A 17,125-nucleotide genomic window follows, 5' to 3' on the forward strand; every position below is an offset into this window, starting at 1 on the left:
GTCTTTGGGGGTGTTTGTTGTATTCCACACCTTATTTCAGTATTATTATATCGTGACTGCTTTAGTAATTATCTTAATTTCTACATGTTTTCTTTTAAATAAAATAAGTAAGGGAAGGATTCGCCTTCCAGGGGGATTGTGTGGGTGCCCTCACGATTCACGAGTTGAGTTTTTCGATCCGAATTTACATTGTTTGATTTTTTATTTTAATAATGTAAAATCCAATTCGAACCAAAATAAGTTTAGTTTGGTTCAATTTTTCTCTTTACTGGTTCGTTTTTTTTTTTTCGTCTGATTATTTGATTGCGTCATATATGATAATTATCATAATTGAATAGTTATATTTGAATAGCGGAAAAGAACAAATATTAGAGAGAAGAGAAGTAAAATCTTTTAAATATATTTACTAATATAAGGTGTTGGGAAACAGAGGTAAACTAAAATAATAAATACTATATGTTTGCAACAAATTTTCTCAAGATACAAAAAATAAACTGCAATCACAAAATAAATAAATAAAAGTGATTTTATTTATCAGGATTGTGAGTACAAATCTGTGCATTCCCTTGATTCTTCTCTCATAAATTTTCTTCACGATCCGCGGGCTGTTAATAGCATATTTCTCGAACGTAGGATAATTTGGATATGGAATTTCTTGGGGTGTATTTGATCACCATGAAAGGATATTGTGGATCTTCTTGAAGTAATTGATTGTCAGGAAATATCTGGCTACATACTGATCTCTTTGTGATTATCTCGGGAAGTTTATGAGATTTTCGAGATCCCTTTTCAAAAGAATATGTGTCTCTTTATATAGGCGTGAGCTAGAGTTTAGGGTAGAGTAGCCTCCAAGAAATCCTAACGGACTTTAGAGTTTGAAGATGGATTAGACTCGTCTTGTAGAGTCCTATTTTAAATCCGGTAAAATTTCGAAGTCTACAGTTTGTTTATAATAAATCTAGGAAGTTACCTCATTCTTGTCAGATCTGAGAAGAAATAAAATGCGTGTGTTCATTATTTTCTTTGATTTTCACTATCAGTGTTTGGTATTCTCTTTAAAACTTTAATTAATCAAAATTCATGTCACGTGTGTAACTTTTAGTGTCAAGTTTATACACACCATATTGGATACCTGGCCTCATAGAAATTAGAGCAAATCATGCATTAATGTATAAGTTAACTAATTTCTCTTTAGTAGAGGTGACAAACATTTGATAAAGAAAACTGAAAATCAAAAGATAAAGTTGTCACAAACATATTATTTTATTAAAACTTCAAATCTTGATTACAATTAGAGTCATCAAGATAGCATATTTTTTTCTAGTTTGTTTTCAATGCTTTGCTTTAGTTAGCCAAAGACCAATAACATAAATTACATGCCATTGCAATATTTTGTTGCACATTCATCCAAGCAGCTTCGCATTAACTTCTCATCTGGAAAGAATATGCTAAAAAACTTATAAGTCATAGATTAAGTTATATTAACTTTATTTGTTAGAAAAAATGTAAAATTATTGAACAGAGAAAGATATAAAACGAATTATACCTTCTTTAAACTCGGAGCAACGTTCAGTTGAACAACTTAACTGACAATTCAGGTTTTTGGGAGAAATAGAACGATCACATTCCTTCAGGCACTTTTCCATGCAAAAAGGATTGTAGATACATAAAATTTTACATTTTGCTTTACAAGACAATTTCATCTCTCCATTAGCTTCAATATTTGTTGCAAAAATCACAATGAAAAATACTGCAACTAGAACTTTTTTGAAATTCATGATCTGCAAGATAATGCACTTCCTCTCCTTAATTGAGTAAAATATATGTAATTTTTTAGATTTAATTTTTATATGAGATGCTAGATGAAAGCAAAGCAACACTATTTATAACCAAAAATTTCTTGAATTAAATTAAGTCAAGTTACAATTAATACTACTTGCTAATAAAAATTAAGATTACACCCAAATAAATATAGTACAATCTAAAGTCAATATAAAACATTTAGATTATCATATTATGTAAATGTAACATCAAACATTCACAAATAAAAATTTGACCGAACTACAACAACGTGTGAAAAACAAATATATCTATTTATAAGAAATTATAATTAATTTGAAAGTTATTGAAGTTATTTAATTTACAATAATTAAAAGCGTTTTGTACGTCGTACTTAATGTTTTCTATTTTAATTTACTAGTGGGGCCCGGCTGAGCCCGTGCCCAATTGCTGAGAAGTTTCTTTTTCTCCTGTGAAATTGCTTCGAGCAATTAGAACCCATTGCAGTGGTCACTTATGCTTGGGAAACTGCTTTAGACAAAGCTCCAGCTAGATGCAACTTTAGAAAAATACATTTCAAACTATTTAGACGTACTCAGAGATAAAATATATACCTCAGCATTACTAAAATGTAGAAGACTATTTAATGTTGTAAATATATATAGATCTACTCCTATATCCATTTTCAATATTGTTCAATTACTGATATTTCCTTTATTTTAATATATGTGTAAGTTTGAATGGATTTTGAGTTTAAGTAAGTAAATGAGACTATTAAATCTTGTGGTCTTAAATTAAAAATGTTTGTAATGTACCAAAAATCCTTATGAATATTGTGGTTGTAAATATGTCATGTAAGATACTGAATTTAAAGAGTTACTAAATATAAAACGTGACATTTTTTAAACAAACAAACAAGGAAAGTAATATACATTTATATAAAATGATGGAATACTTTATTCTATTTATTCTTCACCTCAATATTTTTTCTTTTGATTTTCTTGGAAATCAATTCTCTGCAACCAAAAATGTTGCCCCTTTTTTCTTTGGTGATCTCACTAAGTGCAGGAAAATATATTTTTAACATTTTATCCTTTTTATTTGACTACAAATATAAGAAGCACATTTGGACATTTAGAACGTTTTCTGATCAATTCTCATAAATCCCATTTATTTCTTTATATTATAGCAATTTCTCTCCAATTTATCAATTAAGATACTATGTTTATAAGTAATATATTTTTTTAACCTTAATTATTCCCAGAAAAATTGGCAATTCAAAAAAAATTTGGTTATGTAATATTTTTCTTCAAGAGTTCATTTATACAAAAGCAAATAGAAATAAAATAGGAGGAAAATTCAATCCACAACCTACAATGAAAACCTATGTTTTTAGGAACGTACCTTAAGATCCCAAACATCTTCACACGTAGTTGAAATTGACACTTTTATCCATTATACAACCAATTGAAATGTAAATAAATAGTAATAGTAGTAGTAAATAAAATAGCAGTACTATACAACAAAACTAAAAAGTAAATACAGTGGCGGGCCAGGAAATGATGGCAGTTGCTCAATAAGGTGGAAAGAAGATTTCAGTGGGACCCTCTTTTCAGAAAGTTGTACCCATCCATAGTACAAACGAAATTAAACTAAAATGTCCTGTTTTTTCGTTCAAATAGATAAAAATACACCCGTAAAACCAATCAAGTACAACAGATGGAAGCACATAAAACATGTAATACCAAAAGCATCTCCATGTCGGGAAGGAGGACAATGGGAAGCTGCTGAAAGTCTTGCTCCTATAATAGCAGTAATAAGCTAAATAAACTGTATAAACAGGCTTGAATGTGTTTTTTCCTTAAAAATAAAATAAAATTAACAGCATTACGGAGCCACTATATATGGTTCTTTAAACATTTTTTTTGACAACGAACAATCTTACTCCTTTAACATAGGCGAATATGGAACACGGAAAGATCCAGATCATGAATGTTTGGAATTCATATTATGCTTTTGATTGTCGGGGTATTATCACGTGCGTATTGTCGAGGATGAACATATTTCTTTAATGCATAAACGGTCTCAAAGAGTTAAAAGATGCAACAACATCAGTTACAATCCAACTCGGAAAAACAGAAACCCAAACAACCTTATATAATAACGAAACAAAAAACTGGTTAAATTGTGCGTTGGCATATTCAAGATCTAAGAATATGTACAACATTTACATCTTCAAAAAGACTCATAAGTTTCCAAATATCTTCACAAGTAGTCTCTATCTCCCATGAATCTACACTCCTTTTCAATATAATATCCACCACATTTTTTGCATCAGGCAGATTTACACCTTTGACCATCCATTTTTTATAGCGTTTTTCAATGCTTCATGAATTGCTAGTGCTTCAGCAGTAATGGCCTTCCAACAAGTTGAATTGGGGTACCAAAGGCTTGAAGAAAATTGCTTACAACTATCCATAGCAGTCACTCCTATGCTTGCCAACTCTTCTCCTTTTGTAAACTAGCATATGCAAACAACACCATCTTGTGCCACAATAATATTTCTGTCAGTAGTACAATCAGGTACAAGCGTAGGAGAAAAGGTAATAAGCAAATTGTTTACATATTCATGGAAATCAAAGAGCGCCTTGTTTACAATTTCATTGGGTTCACAAATATTCCCATTAAAGCTCAATGAGTTTCTTGTCTTCCAAATTTGCCACATGATAGACACACTTAACTTAGCAAGATCAATAGAATCGGGATATTGATTAACATGAACAAAAATATCATTCCACCATCGAGCAAAATCCATTATATTTTCAATATTAGGCCAATTAATGAGGCATATTTTCCGAACTAATTGTGCTTTAATTTAGGGCATCTACAAAGCATATGATCAATAGTTTTACTTTCTATACCACAAACCTTACACACATCACAAGTATGTCTTCATCTTTTTGAAACAACTTGGTTAACATGAAGCACATGCAGAATACATTAATGAAATATTTATATTTGTTTTTAATATTCATAGACCATAAGAAATCCCAGAACTTGTTTGAAAAGATTAAGAACTAGATTGAGATTTATCACCGTTAATTTCTCGATTTGAATGTTTATCCCATCATTTAGGTTCCGGACTCTTCAAATGTATCAGGTCTTTTTCGATGCTGAACATAAAATTATGCAAAAAATCACTAGAATTCTAATAAATAACAGATTATGAACCTATAATTTCAAAGTGTAATGGGATGAGTGTTAAGAATATAAAAATTAAACTTGTCAAATTTAAAATTTGAATTTACCTATGATACTCTCTCTATCTCGATTTATGTGACGCTACAACTGTTCATCAAAAACAACAAAAATTTGAGCTTAAGTTGGTGGTGACTGTTAAAAGGCATGTTCATGAAAAAAAAAAATTATACATTAATTGAAAGGAATAATAGCACAAATAGAAAAGGCTTTCCCGGTGAGATAATGACTATTCCGGCTAAAGTGATTTTGTGGGATATATCTTCAAACATGAGTGATGTTATTATACTAAAAAAAAAAAGTTTTTTACAAGACAAATATTCACCAAGGTAAGTGATCATTTAAAGAATTAACTCAGAAACATGACAACTAATAAGGGACGGAAGGAGTGTACTTTATATCCATACAAATATGACATGTTTAACTCACCATAAGTTTTAAAAGTCTTCTGATTATACAAATATTATGAAATTTTTAATAACATAAATTTCAAAAATCTACCTTTGCCCTTTAAGTTTCATGTCGAATCAAACTACTTCACATAAATATTTTGACCAAGTGGTACGTGGAACGGTTAGTAATGGAAACATTACTTATCTAATAAAATTAAAATAATTCATCAGCTGGGAGACAAGTACCCATTACAGTTAGAAATTAGGGCTAATTAATGTCTGATTGAAACATACATACTTATGACCAAAAAATAAAAAAGAAACATATGTACACACCCCGTTAATTGTGTATAGTGTATATGCGATTTGGAAATCTGAAAAATTAGACAAGTAATCTGTTAAAAATATTGAAGCTGCAGTAATTATATAGTAAAAGATATTTTACACAGTTTATATATGTATGCTAGTGGAGTATATGTTATGTTGTCACCTCAGCTAGATAGCAAGTACCCTTCCGTTGAATATGGTAGTCGTAATTGAACTCTTATGACATTTGGCATCTCGCCATACCTTTGGCACCTACCTAACTAAGCATATTCCCATATTGGGAAAAAATAGAACAGATATAAAGATGGTTCGGCGATGCAACTTTAGGAAAATAAAGTGAGGTTAGTTGGTACTACAATATCCAAAGTTTGTATTTCAACCAATCCATCTTTCTTTATTGCATACTAATTGGTGGCTTGGACTTTATTGTTTAAAATTAAATCATGCGATATTTGAAAAACTGGTCCGACTAATTTAGATTCATATCGTGTAAGATTAGAAGCAGATTCTGAATTTTGAGTTTATAAATTTTGGACTTTAGAAAAGTCAACGTATTGGATTCGAATAAAATATATATACATATTAAGTGAAGTTCTACCCAAAACTATTGGCTTTTGCCAAATTCGTAATTAGAAATCTAACTTCGTTGTTGCGTGAGATCCGCTTAAAGGGAGAAGCGCTCTATACTAGGGATTTACGGTTGGGAGCTAGGACTTAGGAAATGTCAGTAATTAATTAAGAATGACGCATATGAACTTTTTTAACACCAAATTCGTTCATTCAATGCAATAAAAAAAAAAGTTAATTACCTTGGTTGATGCGGGCTAATTCATTCCAGAGGTTCCCATAATAATATAATAGCATATCTTTTGATCCAAGGATTTATATCTGGAACAAATTGGATTGGTTAGCAAGATACAATATTCACAGAGCTAGGCCACGATAATCCAACTACTCAACCTTCATTAATTTGTTTATTATCTCCAAAAGGGAAGATGCTTTTATGAGGCCAATTCCAACTGCCTAATGTGCACAAGGATATGATACTTAAATTCATAAAAGGCTTTAGAAATTGGTATAAGAAGAAGTGGATCTTACCACACACATGCAAGCTACACTTTTCAGTCTATTTTCTTCAAACAAGCTATCAACTTAAAGTTTTCCTTTTATGGGAAAAAATAATAATGGGGTAGGAATCCTCAAGTACATTCATTGACGAAGAGCAAGTACGGCAGGTGGGCATTATTAAAAAGTTAAAAGAGTAGGTTGTGAACAGTCTGGCTCTTTTCTTTTTGTTTCAAACATGACATCTGGTATTGTTTTAGATCCCAACTAATTTAAATTTGCACAGAAAAGTCCTTTTTGGGAAAAACTCTTCCTACTAAAAACTAATTTGAATTTGCACCGAAAAACACTACTTAGGGGAAAACTTTTCTTACTAAAAATGACTTTGTTAAGATTCGAATCCGAAATTACTGGTTAATAATTGAGAGTACTACCACTACACTACGATCTTTGCTGATAAACAATTTAACTAGATATGAAATGCTGTCTATTTTAAAGAAATTTTGATATTTGACTGGAATATTAGTAGTACTTTAACAGAGGCTAAAACTTGTGATTAATGTTAAAATGGCCCCAATATATTAGCAACAACCTATTTACAAGTTCGATGTAATTAAAACAGAACCAATGTATATTTGAATTTTAATTTGACACCTGAGTTTCTAAATTAAGACTACTAATCACATCTAATTGGAAATGGCATTATGTGTGTTAAAGATATAATTATGTAAATAAAAGTAATGTTTCTTCTCTAATTAACCGAAGTGTTTAGATGATGTGGTTACAAAACTTAATTAACAAAATATCATAGCAGAGATAGAGGTCTTTAGTTTAATTCTCACTATCAACCATATTTACCAAAAGAAAAATTAACGCCTTTAGCCCATGAAAAGATATTAGACCAACATTCAAAGAAAATATCAAACATATAATTAAATAAATAAAAGTATGGTCACACAATTCAACACTATATATATATATATATATATAGTCATTTCTCTAGCTAAATTCAACTAGGTAATCTCTGTTTGATGTAGATAATGGCTGTGCATGTTGCGATGTGTGCCCAGTGTAATTGATAGATAAGCTGACACTAATAGCAGATCTAATTTCGCAATAAAAGAGCTCCTTTTTATGTCGTGAAATTATAGAAATGGCGATTAAATCAGATATAAATACGAGTAACCATTAGAAAATAGAAAGAGAATTACACATAAATTATTAAATTCCAAAGAGGAATATATTGGCTAATGATGAAATGCCACTTGGCTAACATGTACGGTGAGCTGGTATGTTGTGGAAAAAAATAAAAAAGGTGTTCCCTAGAATGTGTTTCGCTTATAAATTGGCATGTTAGTCCTCTAAACCAATCACACAAATACCATAACTAAAACCACCATCTTATTCCTCCTCTTCTTTTCTTTACAATATTTTTAGCAACTCTTCAAGAAAAATGAAGGCAGCTACTCTTGAAGTTGGACATGCTTCAAAGGTTACAAGTGGGGTGAATAGAGGAATGTCTATACTAGACTTTTTTATAAGGATAATTGCCATAATTGCCACATTAGGAAGTGCCATTGCCATGGGAACTACTAATGAAACACTACCCTTTTCCACACAGGCCATTCGTTTCAGGGCCAAGTATAACGATCTTCCCACCTTCACGTAAGCACGTATATATTTGCATCAATTTAATGTATCATATATGCATAGACCTTAGTAATGTTCACATATTGATATTATTTACAGGTTCTTTGTGGTGGCAAATGCCATAGTAAGTGCATATTTGGTACTTTCTCTGGGGCTGTCCATCTTCCACATCATGAGGAGCCGAGCACAAGGGAGCAGGATTGCCTTAATATTCTTTGACGCGGTATAATTTATTTTTATGTTATCAGTGAATTTTTAATTTGTGATAGTAGGTTAATAATACCAATTTTACCAGGTCATCAAAATTTGTATCATAAAAATTTAGATGTAATTACCCTATGACTAACCAATTTTGTAAACTTGCATAGAATTAACTTAAACTCTTCTTTTTATATGCCGGTTGGATTAAATGAATATGTAAATTAGGATTTAACTTAAAGTATATGCTAGCATTGTAATCATTTCACTACAAAAAAATTTAAAAAATAGAAATTAGTTGTAAAATTCGTTGTTAATCAATCACTAAATAACTCATAGATAATATGATTTTTTGATAATCCGTTCTTTGAATAGGATTAGCGATGGATTTTTTCTTTACCAACAAAAGTTGTCCATCGTTGATTCCTGTTTTTTGTGTAATGTTTATTACACTACCAGTAATTAATGTAGCTTGAATTGTGATAGTACTAGGTTAGTTACATTTTGTACCAAATTATCAGCATATAGATTTATCTGTAATTTTCTTTAGGGTGTTATGTATGGTGAAAAATATAATGTTGTTCAATTTCGCATGTTCCGTTGGTCAAAAATTTTGGAAAATATTTTCTCTAAGAAAACAAGCTCCTTAAAAGTAGTGAGGAAAATGGATTTCCTAGTGGAAGTTGGAAAAACAATCCACAAGTGATATTTCACATTAATTGTATCCTTTCCACCCTCCAACACACACCTCATCTTCACCCCATCCCCACCACCCCACGCCCTACCTGTTGGGTGTTCACGGCTGCTTAAGTAGTGAGGTAAGAAACCAAACCAAACCCAAACCGATATTTACTTGGGTTGCGTTTGGTTTGGTTCTAAATTTTTAAAAATCGATAATATATGGTTTGGTTTTGGTTTTGGTTTTACTAAAAGCAAACTGAAGAAAAAACCGAACCGAACCGACAAATTTTATAAATATTTTTTAAAATTATATATATATATATATATATATATATATATATATATATATATATATATATATAAAATTAATTTTTATAAATACTTTTAAATAATTTATATACTTTTTAAGTAAAATTTCTTTTAAGTAAAATTTTATTTATCTCTTATCCTACCTCCACCCTCTTTAAAAAGAAATCCATGAATTCAAACTTATTAACACTATGAGATTTACCTAGATTTATTTTTTGTATTTTTTATAAACTTTATTCACTTAATTAAAACCCATCCCCAAACATTTTCTCCATATTCCAAGAAAACTATAGCCACAATAAAAGGGAAATAACGAAATATACCCCCCCCCCCCCTCCCCGCCCTTCCCATGAAAGAGAGAAATATTTGTCTAGATTATATACAATGGATATGTTTTTTGATTTTAATATTTTTTTTACTTGTGAATTTAACAAAACCGACCCATGAAAATATTATATACAAATGTTTTCAGGATTATTTTCAAAAGAAAAACATTTTAATTTCCAAAAAGAACATTTTCGTTCATACCAAACACACCCTAATTATGTATATACTTTTTATATCAACCATCAATACATAGAAGCAATCAAGTTGTTTAAATTAAACTTGTTGTGTGGTTGAAATGAATGAAGGCTATGTTGGCGCTATTGTCAACGGGAGCATCAGCAGCAGCAGCAATAGTTTACTTAGCACACAAGGGAAATACAAAGACAAACTGGTTCCCAATTTGCCAACAATTCGACTTGTTTTGCCATCGAACATCAGGATCTTTAGTTGGGTCCTTTGCAGGAGTTATACTCTTCATACTCTTGGTCTTGCTCTCTGCTCTTGCCCTTTCTCGTCGTTGATTCATTTGTCGATTTAATTTAAAAAATGTGTGTTCGTTCTGTATGTTTTATTCTCAAGATTTGAGTTTACGTACCACCTTGTATTGTCATGTTTAAGATGGTCAATTCCATTGTACTTGTTGTCTAATTTCTTTGTATCATGGTCTCTTTCGCTCTCCTTGTATTTGTAAGTTTCTATTTATGATGTGTAATCGATGATTCTTCTGTACAAGAAATTATTGAATGGTTTGCATTATGGATTCATATATTGCTTCTTTTTTTGTGTGTTAAGAAAATAGTGTGTTTTAATAACTATCAGTTTTTAGTAACTATAGATCGCAAAGCTGGGTTAAGGCTGCGGGTGCCGGGTACACCACCCTCCTAGACTCTACTTGTGTGATATGTTAGTATTATATTGTTGTTTAATAACTATAAGTGTTTTGGATGAAATTTCACGAAATAAGGGGAGCAGGATGCCAAAATGGAATAAGTAGCGATAGGTCTCCTTCTTCTAGTATACACACAAGTTCCGTTTTTATTGAAGTGCCATTTAAGTTGCTCATGTTGTTCATATGTTAAAAATCTTACTACGACTTTACCTTTTAACAAGCACTCAACTCATTTTCTTCTCACAAAAATTAAAACACAACATCTCTCCGAGATCTAAGGAGAATCCCGGCTTGGTTTTGGTACTACCATGTACGTTTCAATGATTAGTTAGAGCCAGCTAATATTCGAATACCTTTAATTCTTTGCCAAAAAAACAAGATAATATTTATATTCCTTGAAAAATAAAATTACACAACTTTTAATTAGGAACTAGCCTGGTTGACTTAAAAGTTAAAAGTCTTTGTACATATTATATAGTAGTATTTAGTTACAAAACGGAGGGGCTTGAAAATAAAAAAGAACTCCTCCCAATTCGGCCTCGAACCGTGCATCTTCACAAAGTTGATCTGCGACTTGCTTTACTGCAATGAGTGTTTAAAGTAAATCAAAGCAATTTAAATGTAGCAGTTAAACATTAAAGTGAAAATACATATTATTTAACCATGGTTAAGTGATAAATCCATGTATGAAAAACACATAGTAATTTATATTAATTGATTTAATGTAAGCACCGAATGTGAATATGTTTTGGTCCTAATGTGAATATGTTTTGGTTCGTCTCCTCGAAGACACGATCATCTCCGGCTAACTAAGGCTAGTAGAGAATGAGGACCGCAATATTTGAAATAACATGTGAGAACTTGTTATTTGCATTTTTAATCATATCAGTTGTTAACTCAGAGTCAATATTGATTTCAATAAGCAGTAGATTCCATTGGAGATCAAGTTTTATGCCTCGTTTAATTTTACGACATGCAACTCTGCAGATATATTAGTTATGAAACTTTTGGAGAAATCCTATCACCAGTTTACCTTGGTGGTCTATAATAACACCTTCAATGGCTGCAAATCTGCGGAGAGTGTATTATCTAATTATCAGCTAATATTCGAATGTTATTACTATGGTAGAGAAAATTAATCACCATTTTATCTAGAGTGTGTCATGTGTGTATGTATATTATTTGTGTGTACAGTGTGTACACTCAAATAGAAGATTGCAAATTTTTTGACTTGTTTTGAAAGATTAACGCCTCTCACATTTGTAACTTTTTTTTCATTTGACATTCTATTTTTATCCTTGACGGCATATTCATTGCGAGGACGTAGCATGTTGAAGACTACTAAAATATATTAACCATATACGTAGCATGTTGAAGACTACTACAATATATTAACCATACTTTTGGTATGTTATATGTATCTAGCTTTGTGTCTGAATTTTTTCTTCCTTTCATAGTGTACCTATAATCCTCACGTTGTGGGATTTCACTGGGTTGTTGTTGTTGTTGTATAGTGTACCTATAATAATACCATAATATCACTTTTTGGGGGAAGCATGTTGACCTCTAAATTATTTGCAAATATTGTAGTTCAGTTTTTGCAAATATCAGTTTGACTATCAGTATTTGCAAATGCTAGTGGAATCGGAAAACTTATTTGAGTAATATTTGAATTGAATTACTGATTTTAATTCAGAACTCTTTCAACTTGAAGTTCATATCCAGGCACAACTTACTTCCAAATACTCATTTTCATCTTCAATGTCAAATATCATTTGAAACTTCAACCAAATATTTGTCCAAGTGCCTACTAAATCTTGGTACGCTATAGGGAACTTCGGTACGGGAACCGGTTTTCGATTTTTGAAAAATACTATATGTACACCATTATCATACCAAAGTAATTCGATATTTTTCTTTTAAATACTGAATACCAAACTTTTTAAAAATTCATACCAAATACCGAAACTGTGGTGCCAAAAATTTCAATTTCAATACCGTATTTCAGTATATACCAAAGTATGCACAGCCCAACATTTGGGTGTTCATGTAAATGAGATATAGATATACAAGAAGGAAAGGCAACTAAACTTTGACCAACTAAAACGAAAAATACATATAGCTTATTAGAGAATAACAAACAAGAAGCTTATACAATCAACAAGAAGCTTATACAATCACAAACTATGGTACAAGATATGTCATCCCCCTTTATTCCTCCTAACAAATCCAATTTCAGAAAGAAATTTAGACAAAAATCCCCCACTCTGCTTGCCATCATTTATATTATCACTTGAATCCCTCAAATTGCTTATCAAAGACCAGTGAGTTTCAAAGTCAGGTTCATATCCACAACGTTGCATGGAACGTAGCAGCTCAGATGCGTTGTTAAGATTGTTTTGGGAGCGATACCTATTAATCATCAAAGAATACGTTTCCCTCCTCGGGATTTCACCAAGCTGAACCATCGAATCAAGTTGTTTTTCTGCCTCTGCAAGTTGTCCACCTTCAGTTAAGCTCTTGATCAGAATGCTCCAAGTGTTTATGCTTGGCCTTTGATTTCTACATAACATCTCTGCATGGAAATTCAGCGCTACATCCAGTTTACGCCAAGTACAGAAACTTTGAATCACGTAATCAAAACTGCTAGACTCTGGCACATTCCCTTTTCTCAACATAATGTCCATAAGATTTATTGATTTATCTACCCTTCCATGCTGACAAAGTCGCTTGATAAGATAATTATAATCAATATTTTTAGGAATGAGGCATTTTATTGCCATCCGGTCCAAAAAGTTTACGGCTTCACTTAGCTTACCATGAGAAAGAAGGGTCTCCACTATATTGTGTTGAATAACAGAACCATGACTCCAACCTCTGAACTCCATTTCTTTGCTCAAGGTTAAAGCTTCTTCAAGCTCCCCATTACAACAAAGGCATTTGATCACCTCTCTCAAACTACGGTTACTTGGCCTCAAATCTTTCTCCATCGTAGATTTTAGATATCGAGTGGCAGACGACAAATCTTTACACCAACAGAACCCCTGAATGAGATAGTTGTAAGCCACCTCATCTAGTTGCAGTCCTTTACCTTGGAGCTCATGTACAAGCGTATTGACAACTGATGTTTTATTAATTGAGAAAAGGGAATAAATCAAAATATTATATATCACAGCAGTAGGAGGGTTTCTTTGTTTAAGCATATGCTCTTTCAGGTGTAATGCTGTAGATACCTTGCTTTCTGTACACATCAACCGCACTATATTGCGGTAACTTGCAATGCTGATACCTAAGTTCTTACTTATCACGACACCAAGTAGCTCCTCGACTTTCTTCCTCTTGTTAACTTGACAGTATCCTTGAAACAGAACATCACAAATTTCAACACTCAGAAATGGCTCGTTTTCCATTGTTTCTTGGAAGAGACTGGTTGCTTCTCCGATCCTCCCAGACTTGAAATACCCGTGAATTAAAGCACAGTGTAAAGGAAGCAAAGCAGAAGGCTCGTCTCCTAAACAAATATTTTTCAGCTCAAGAGCTTTGTCAAAATTACCAGATCTACATAGCTGAGGAATTAATTGAAGAGACGCATCCAAGGGTGGGACCCAGTCCTTAGCAAGCATGGTATCACAGATGACAGCAGCTTCTCCAAAACTTTTCCATTTGCAAAACTCCTCAATAAGATGGCGATGAGCCAACCGACTCGAAATACAGCCCTGGCTTAAGATTTCCTTTGCCAGAACCTTGGCCAGGCTTGTGAATCCTTTGGCACTGAGCTCTTCAAGGAACACATGAAAAGCATCACATACTTCATTAGGGTAGAGCGCCAGCAAGGCATTAAAAAGCTCCAGTACTTCATTAAACCGTCTTCGCCTGCATAGGCGACCGAAAAGTGTTTTTCCATCCTTCAAATTAGGTAACCAGCTATTAGTTTGTGCAAGCTTCCAGTGGGAAGTTAGACCTCTGAGATCACCTTTCTTGCATAAGCCCATCAGAAGAGCAGTATGAGTGTCACTGTCAATTCTTAGGTTTCTTCTTAGCATGCCATGCAAAATTGCTCTTGCCCTGTCCACAGTTCCCTTTTTGCTGTATTTCTGAACAAGCATATTCAAAGTTTCTTGTTCAAGCTGACATGTCAAATTTGGAACTTTTTCCAATAGACCAGAAATGGTCTTAATACAAATGCTGGATACACACAGCCCTTTCAATAAGGCATCCAGAACACCCGGAGATATTTCTTGCCCCCAACAAGTCATTTGATCCACCATCATCACAGCATTTTTCATGTCTTTTTTCATGTAATCTTTCCATACAAAGGAGTTAAAATCAGGAAGCATGGCATCATGAAGGACTTTGTCAATAGTTCTCTCATACTCTTCCACATCTGTATCCAGATAAAGCCCATTCCCAAGATTATCAAAAAATTCTCCTTTATGAAATCTTATATCATTGTCTCTTCTGATTTTCACAGCAGAAGAATCGAGACCTAAGAATCTGAATGCTCTGGAAAGTGGATCTTCCGTAGGCGATAGTTGGATCAAGCCACGATCTACCATCTTAGAAACCACTGTGTTCACTTCATCAAATTGCCTAGCTTTACAAAATCCAGCTAAAAGAACCCTGAACGTCGATAATTCGGGCTCTACTCCCTGATCTTCCATTTCTTGAAGAATGTCTCGATAGTGCTTCCACATACCCTCCTTGAAAAGCCCACTAAGAATAGCATCATATGAAAATATATGGGGCTTTAGATTTCTCGACAGGATCTCTGAGAGATAAAAGAACGCATCCTTCAGTTTTCCTTCACGACAAGCCCATCCAATCAAAATCCCAAATGTTATTTCATTCATATAGAATCCGAGTTGATCTAACTTCAGCACGTATGAGTTCCCACTTGCAACACCAAACTGTTCACAGACAGACTGGATAAGCTTATTGACTATGGTTACATCAGGCATACAACTAATCTCGACAAAGAAACTCAGCAAATCATCATAATCTCTTTTATCACAATAACCAGAAGCAACAGAATTGAGGATTAAATAATTAGGTTCAAGTCCAAAAGCCAGGGCCTTCTTAACCAGATCCCTCGCGTCCTGAACTTTAGCATCAGCACATAACAGTCTAATGACACCCTCATAAATTCCCCCTTCAGATACACTCCTCCCCAAGCCAGTATCTAAAGCATCAGCATAAACTTGAAATGCCAATCGCGTTTCATTTATTTGAATCAAAAACTCCACAAGCATCCTGTAACATGAAATCGATGGGGATAAACCTCGCATCCTCATTCGATCATAATATGCAATAGCTTTATCTAATCGACGATCATCCACAATCACTTCAATTAGATTACTGTAAATCTCATGATTATCCAAGAAAATTCCTTGGCTATCCAACAATGAAACCAAACATTCAACTTCTTTAAATAAATCGGCACGAACAAGCATTGAGGCAATGATCCTAGAGGCCTCAGTAAGATGCTTAAAATTCTTATTTTGCTTACTAGCCCACATATAAATTTCCCATAAAGATTTAATCTTTTTAACCTCAACCTCAATATTTCCACTATCATTTTGAAAACCGAATAATATTTCAAGAAAATCATTAGGATTCAATACAGAAACTCTCCAAAATCTACGAATAGTTGCAGGGGAGATCTCAGATAGACTAAGAAGGTAATCTTTAATGATGGGGTTGTGCAAAATCTCACCTTTGTTAACCAACAAGCTTAAACTCCCTGATTTTATAGCTGCAGATGAATATTGGCTAGTATATATTGTTGCTTTTGTAGAGTATGAAGAAAGTTGAAATTTTCTAGGAAAAGAAGAAAGATGTAAGAGAAGTGAACCAACCTGTTTGATTTGAGGTTTGTGTTTGATGGAATTAAGGAGAGCTTGAAGCATTCGACCTGTTTGAGGATGATACTCCCCTAGTTCTGTTCTTGATCTAGGCTGTTGTCTTTGGGCTTCTTTAAAGGTCCTGTATGATTTGTGGGCTTATGATTATGGGCTGTGAAAGGTGATAAAGCCTACCTCAAAATTTTAGTGGCTCATAAATAGCTATTTTTAATTTGTAAAATTTACTTGGCATAGGTTCCATTATTACCTATTTATGGAACATAACTAAACTTTTCAATAATTATATTTAATAGCTAAAATATATCATATTTACTTCACATAGCTACCATGTTTTTACCACTCATCGATAACTTCCCACTCCCTAAATTTAAGCAAAAAAAAAAAACGTG

General features: G+C 32.7%; 2 protein-coding genes and 1 long non-coding RNA gene across 3 annotated transcripts; 1 reads left to right on the forward strand and 2 right to left on the reverse strand.

The window, feature by feature from the left end:
• Positions 1-1,244: 1,244 nt before the first annotated feature.
• On the reverse strand, positions 1,245-1,851 carry LOC132048046 (uncharacterized). Its single transcript, XR_009412885.1, has 2 exons — positions 1,547-1,851; positions 1,245-1,434 (listed from the first exon to the last, which is right to left on the reverse strand). It is a non-coding gene; the product is annotated as an uncharacterized LOC132048046 (long non-coding RNA).
• Positions 1,852-8,205: 6,354 nt separating this feature from the next.
• Positions 8,206-10,748, forward strand: LOC132048047 (casparian strip membrane protein 1). Its single transcript, XM_059438993.1, has 3 exons — positions 8,206-8,486; positions 8,571-8,694; positions 10,292-10,748. The coding sequence occupies exons 1-3, from the start codon at positions 8,275-8,277 to the stop codon at positions 10,505-10,507; spliced, it is 552 nt and encodes a 183-aa protein (XP_059294976.1). The 5' UTR covers positions 8,206-8,274; the 3' UTR covers positions 10,508-10,748.
• Positions 10,749-12,844: 2,096 nt separating this feature from the next.
• LOC132037518 (pentatricopeptide repeat-containing protein At5g15280, mitochondrial) lies at positions 12,845-16,841 on the reverse strand. The gene has a single exon (XM_059428047.1). The coding sequence runs from the start codon at positions 16,779-16,781 to the stop codon at positions 13,077-13,079; it is 3,705 nt and encodes a 1,234-aa protein (XP_059284030.1). The 5' UTR covers positions 16,782-16,841; the 3' UTR covers positions 12,845-13,076.
• Positions 16,842-17,125: the final 284 nt, after the last annotated feature.

The sequence above is a fragment of the Lycium ferocissimum genome, chromosome 2 (assembly GCF_029784015.1).
Source record: "Lycium ferocissimum isolate CSIRO_LF1 chromosome 2, AGI_CSIRO_Lferr_CH_V1, whole genome shotgun sequence".
NCBI classification, from domain to species: Eukaryota; Viridiplantae; Streptophyta; class Magnoliopsida; order Solanales; family Solanaceae; genus Lycium; species Lycium ferocissimum.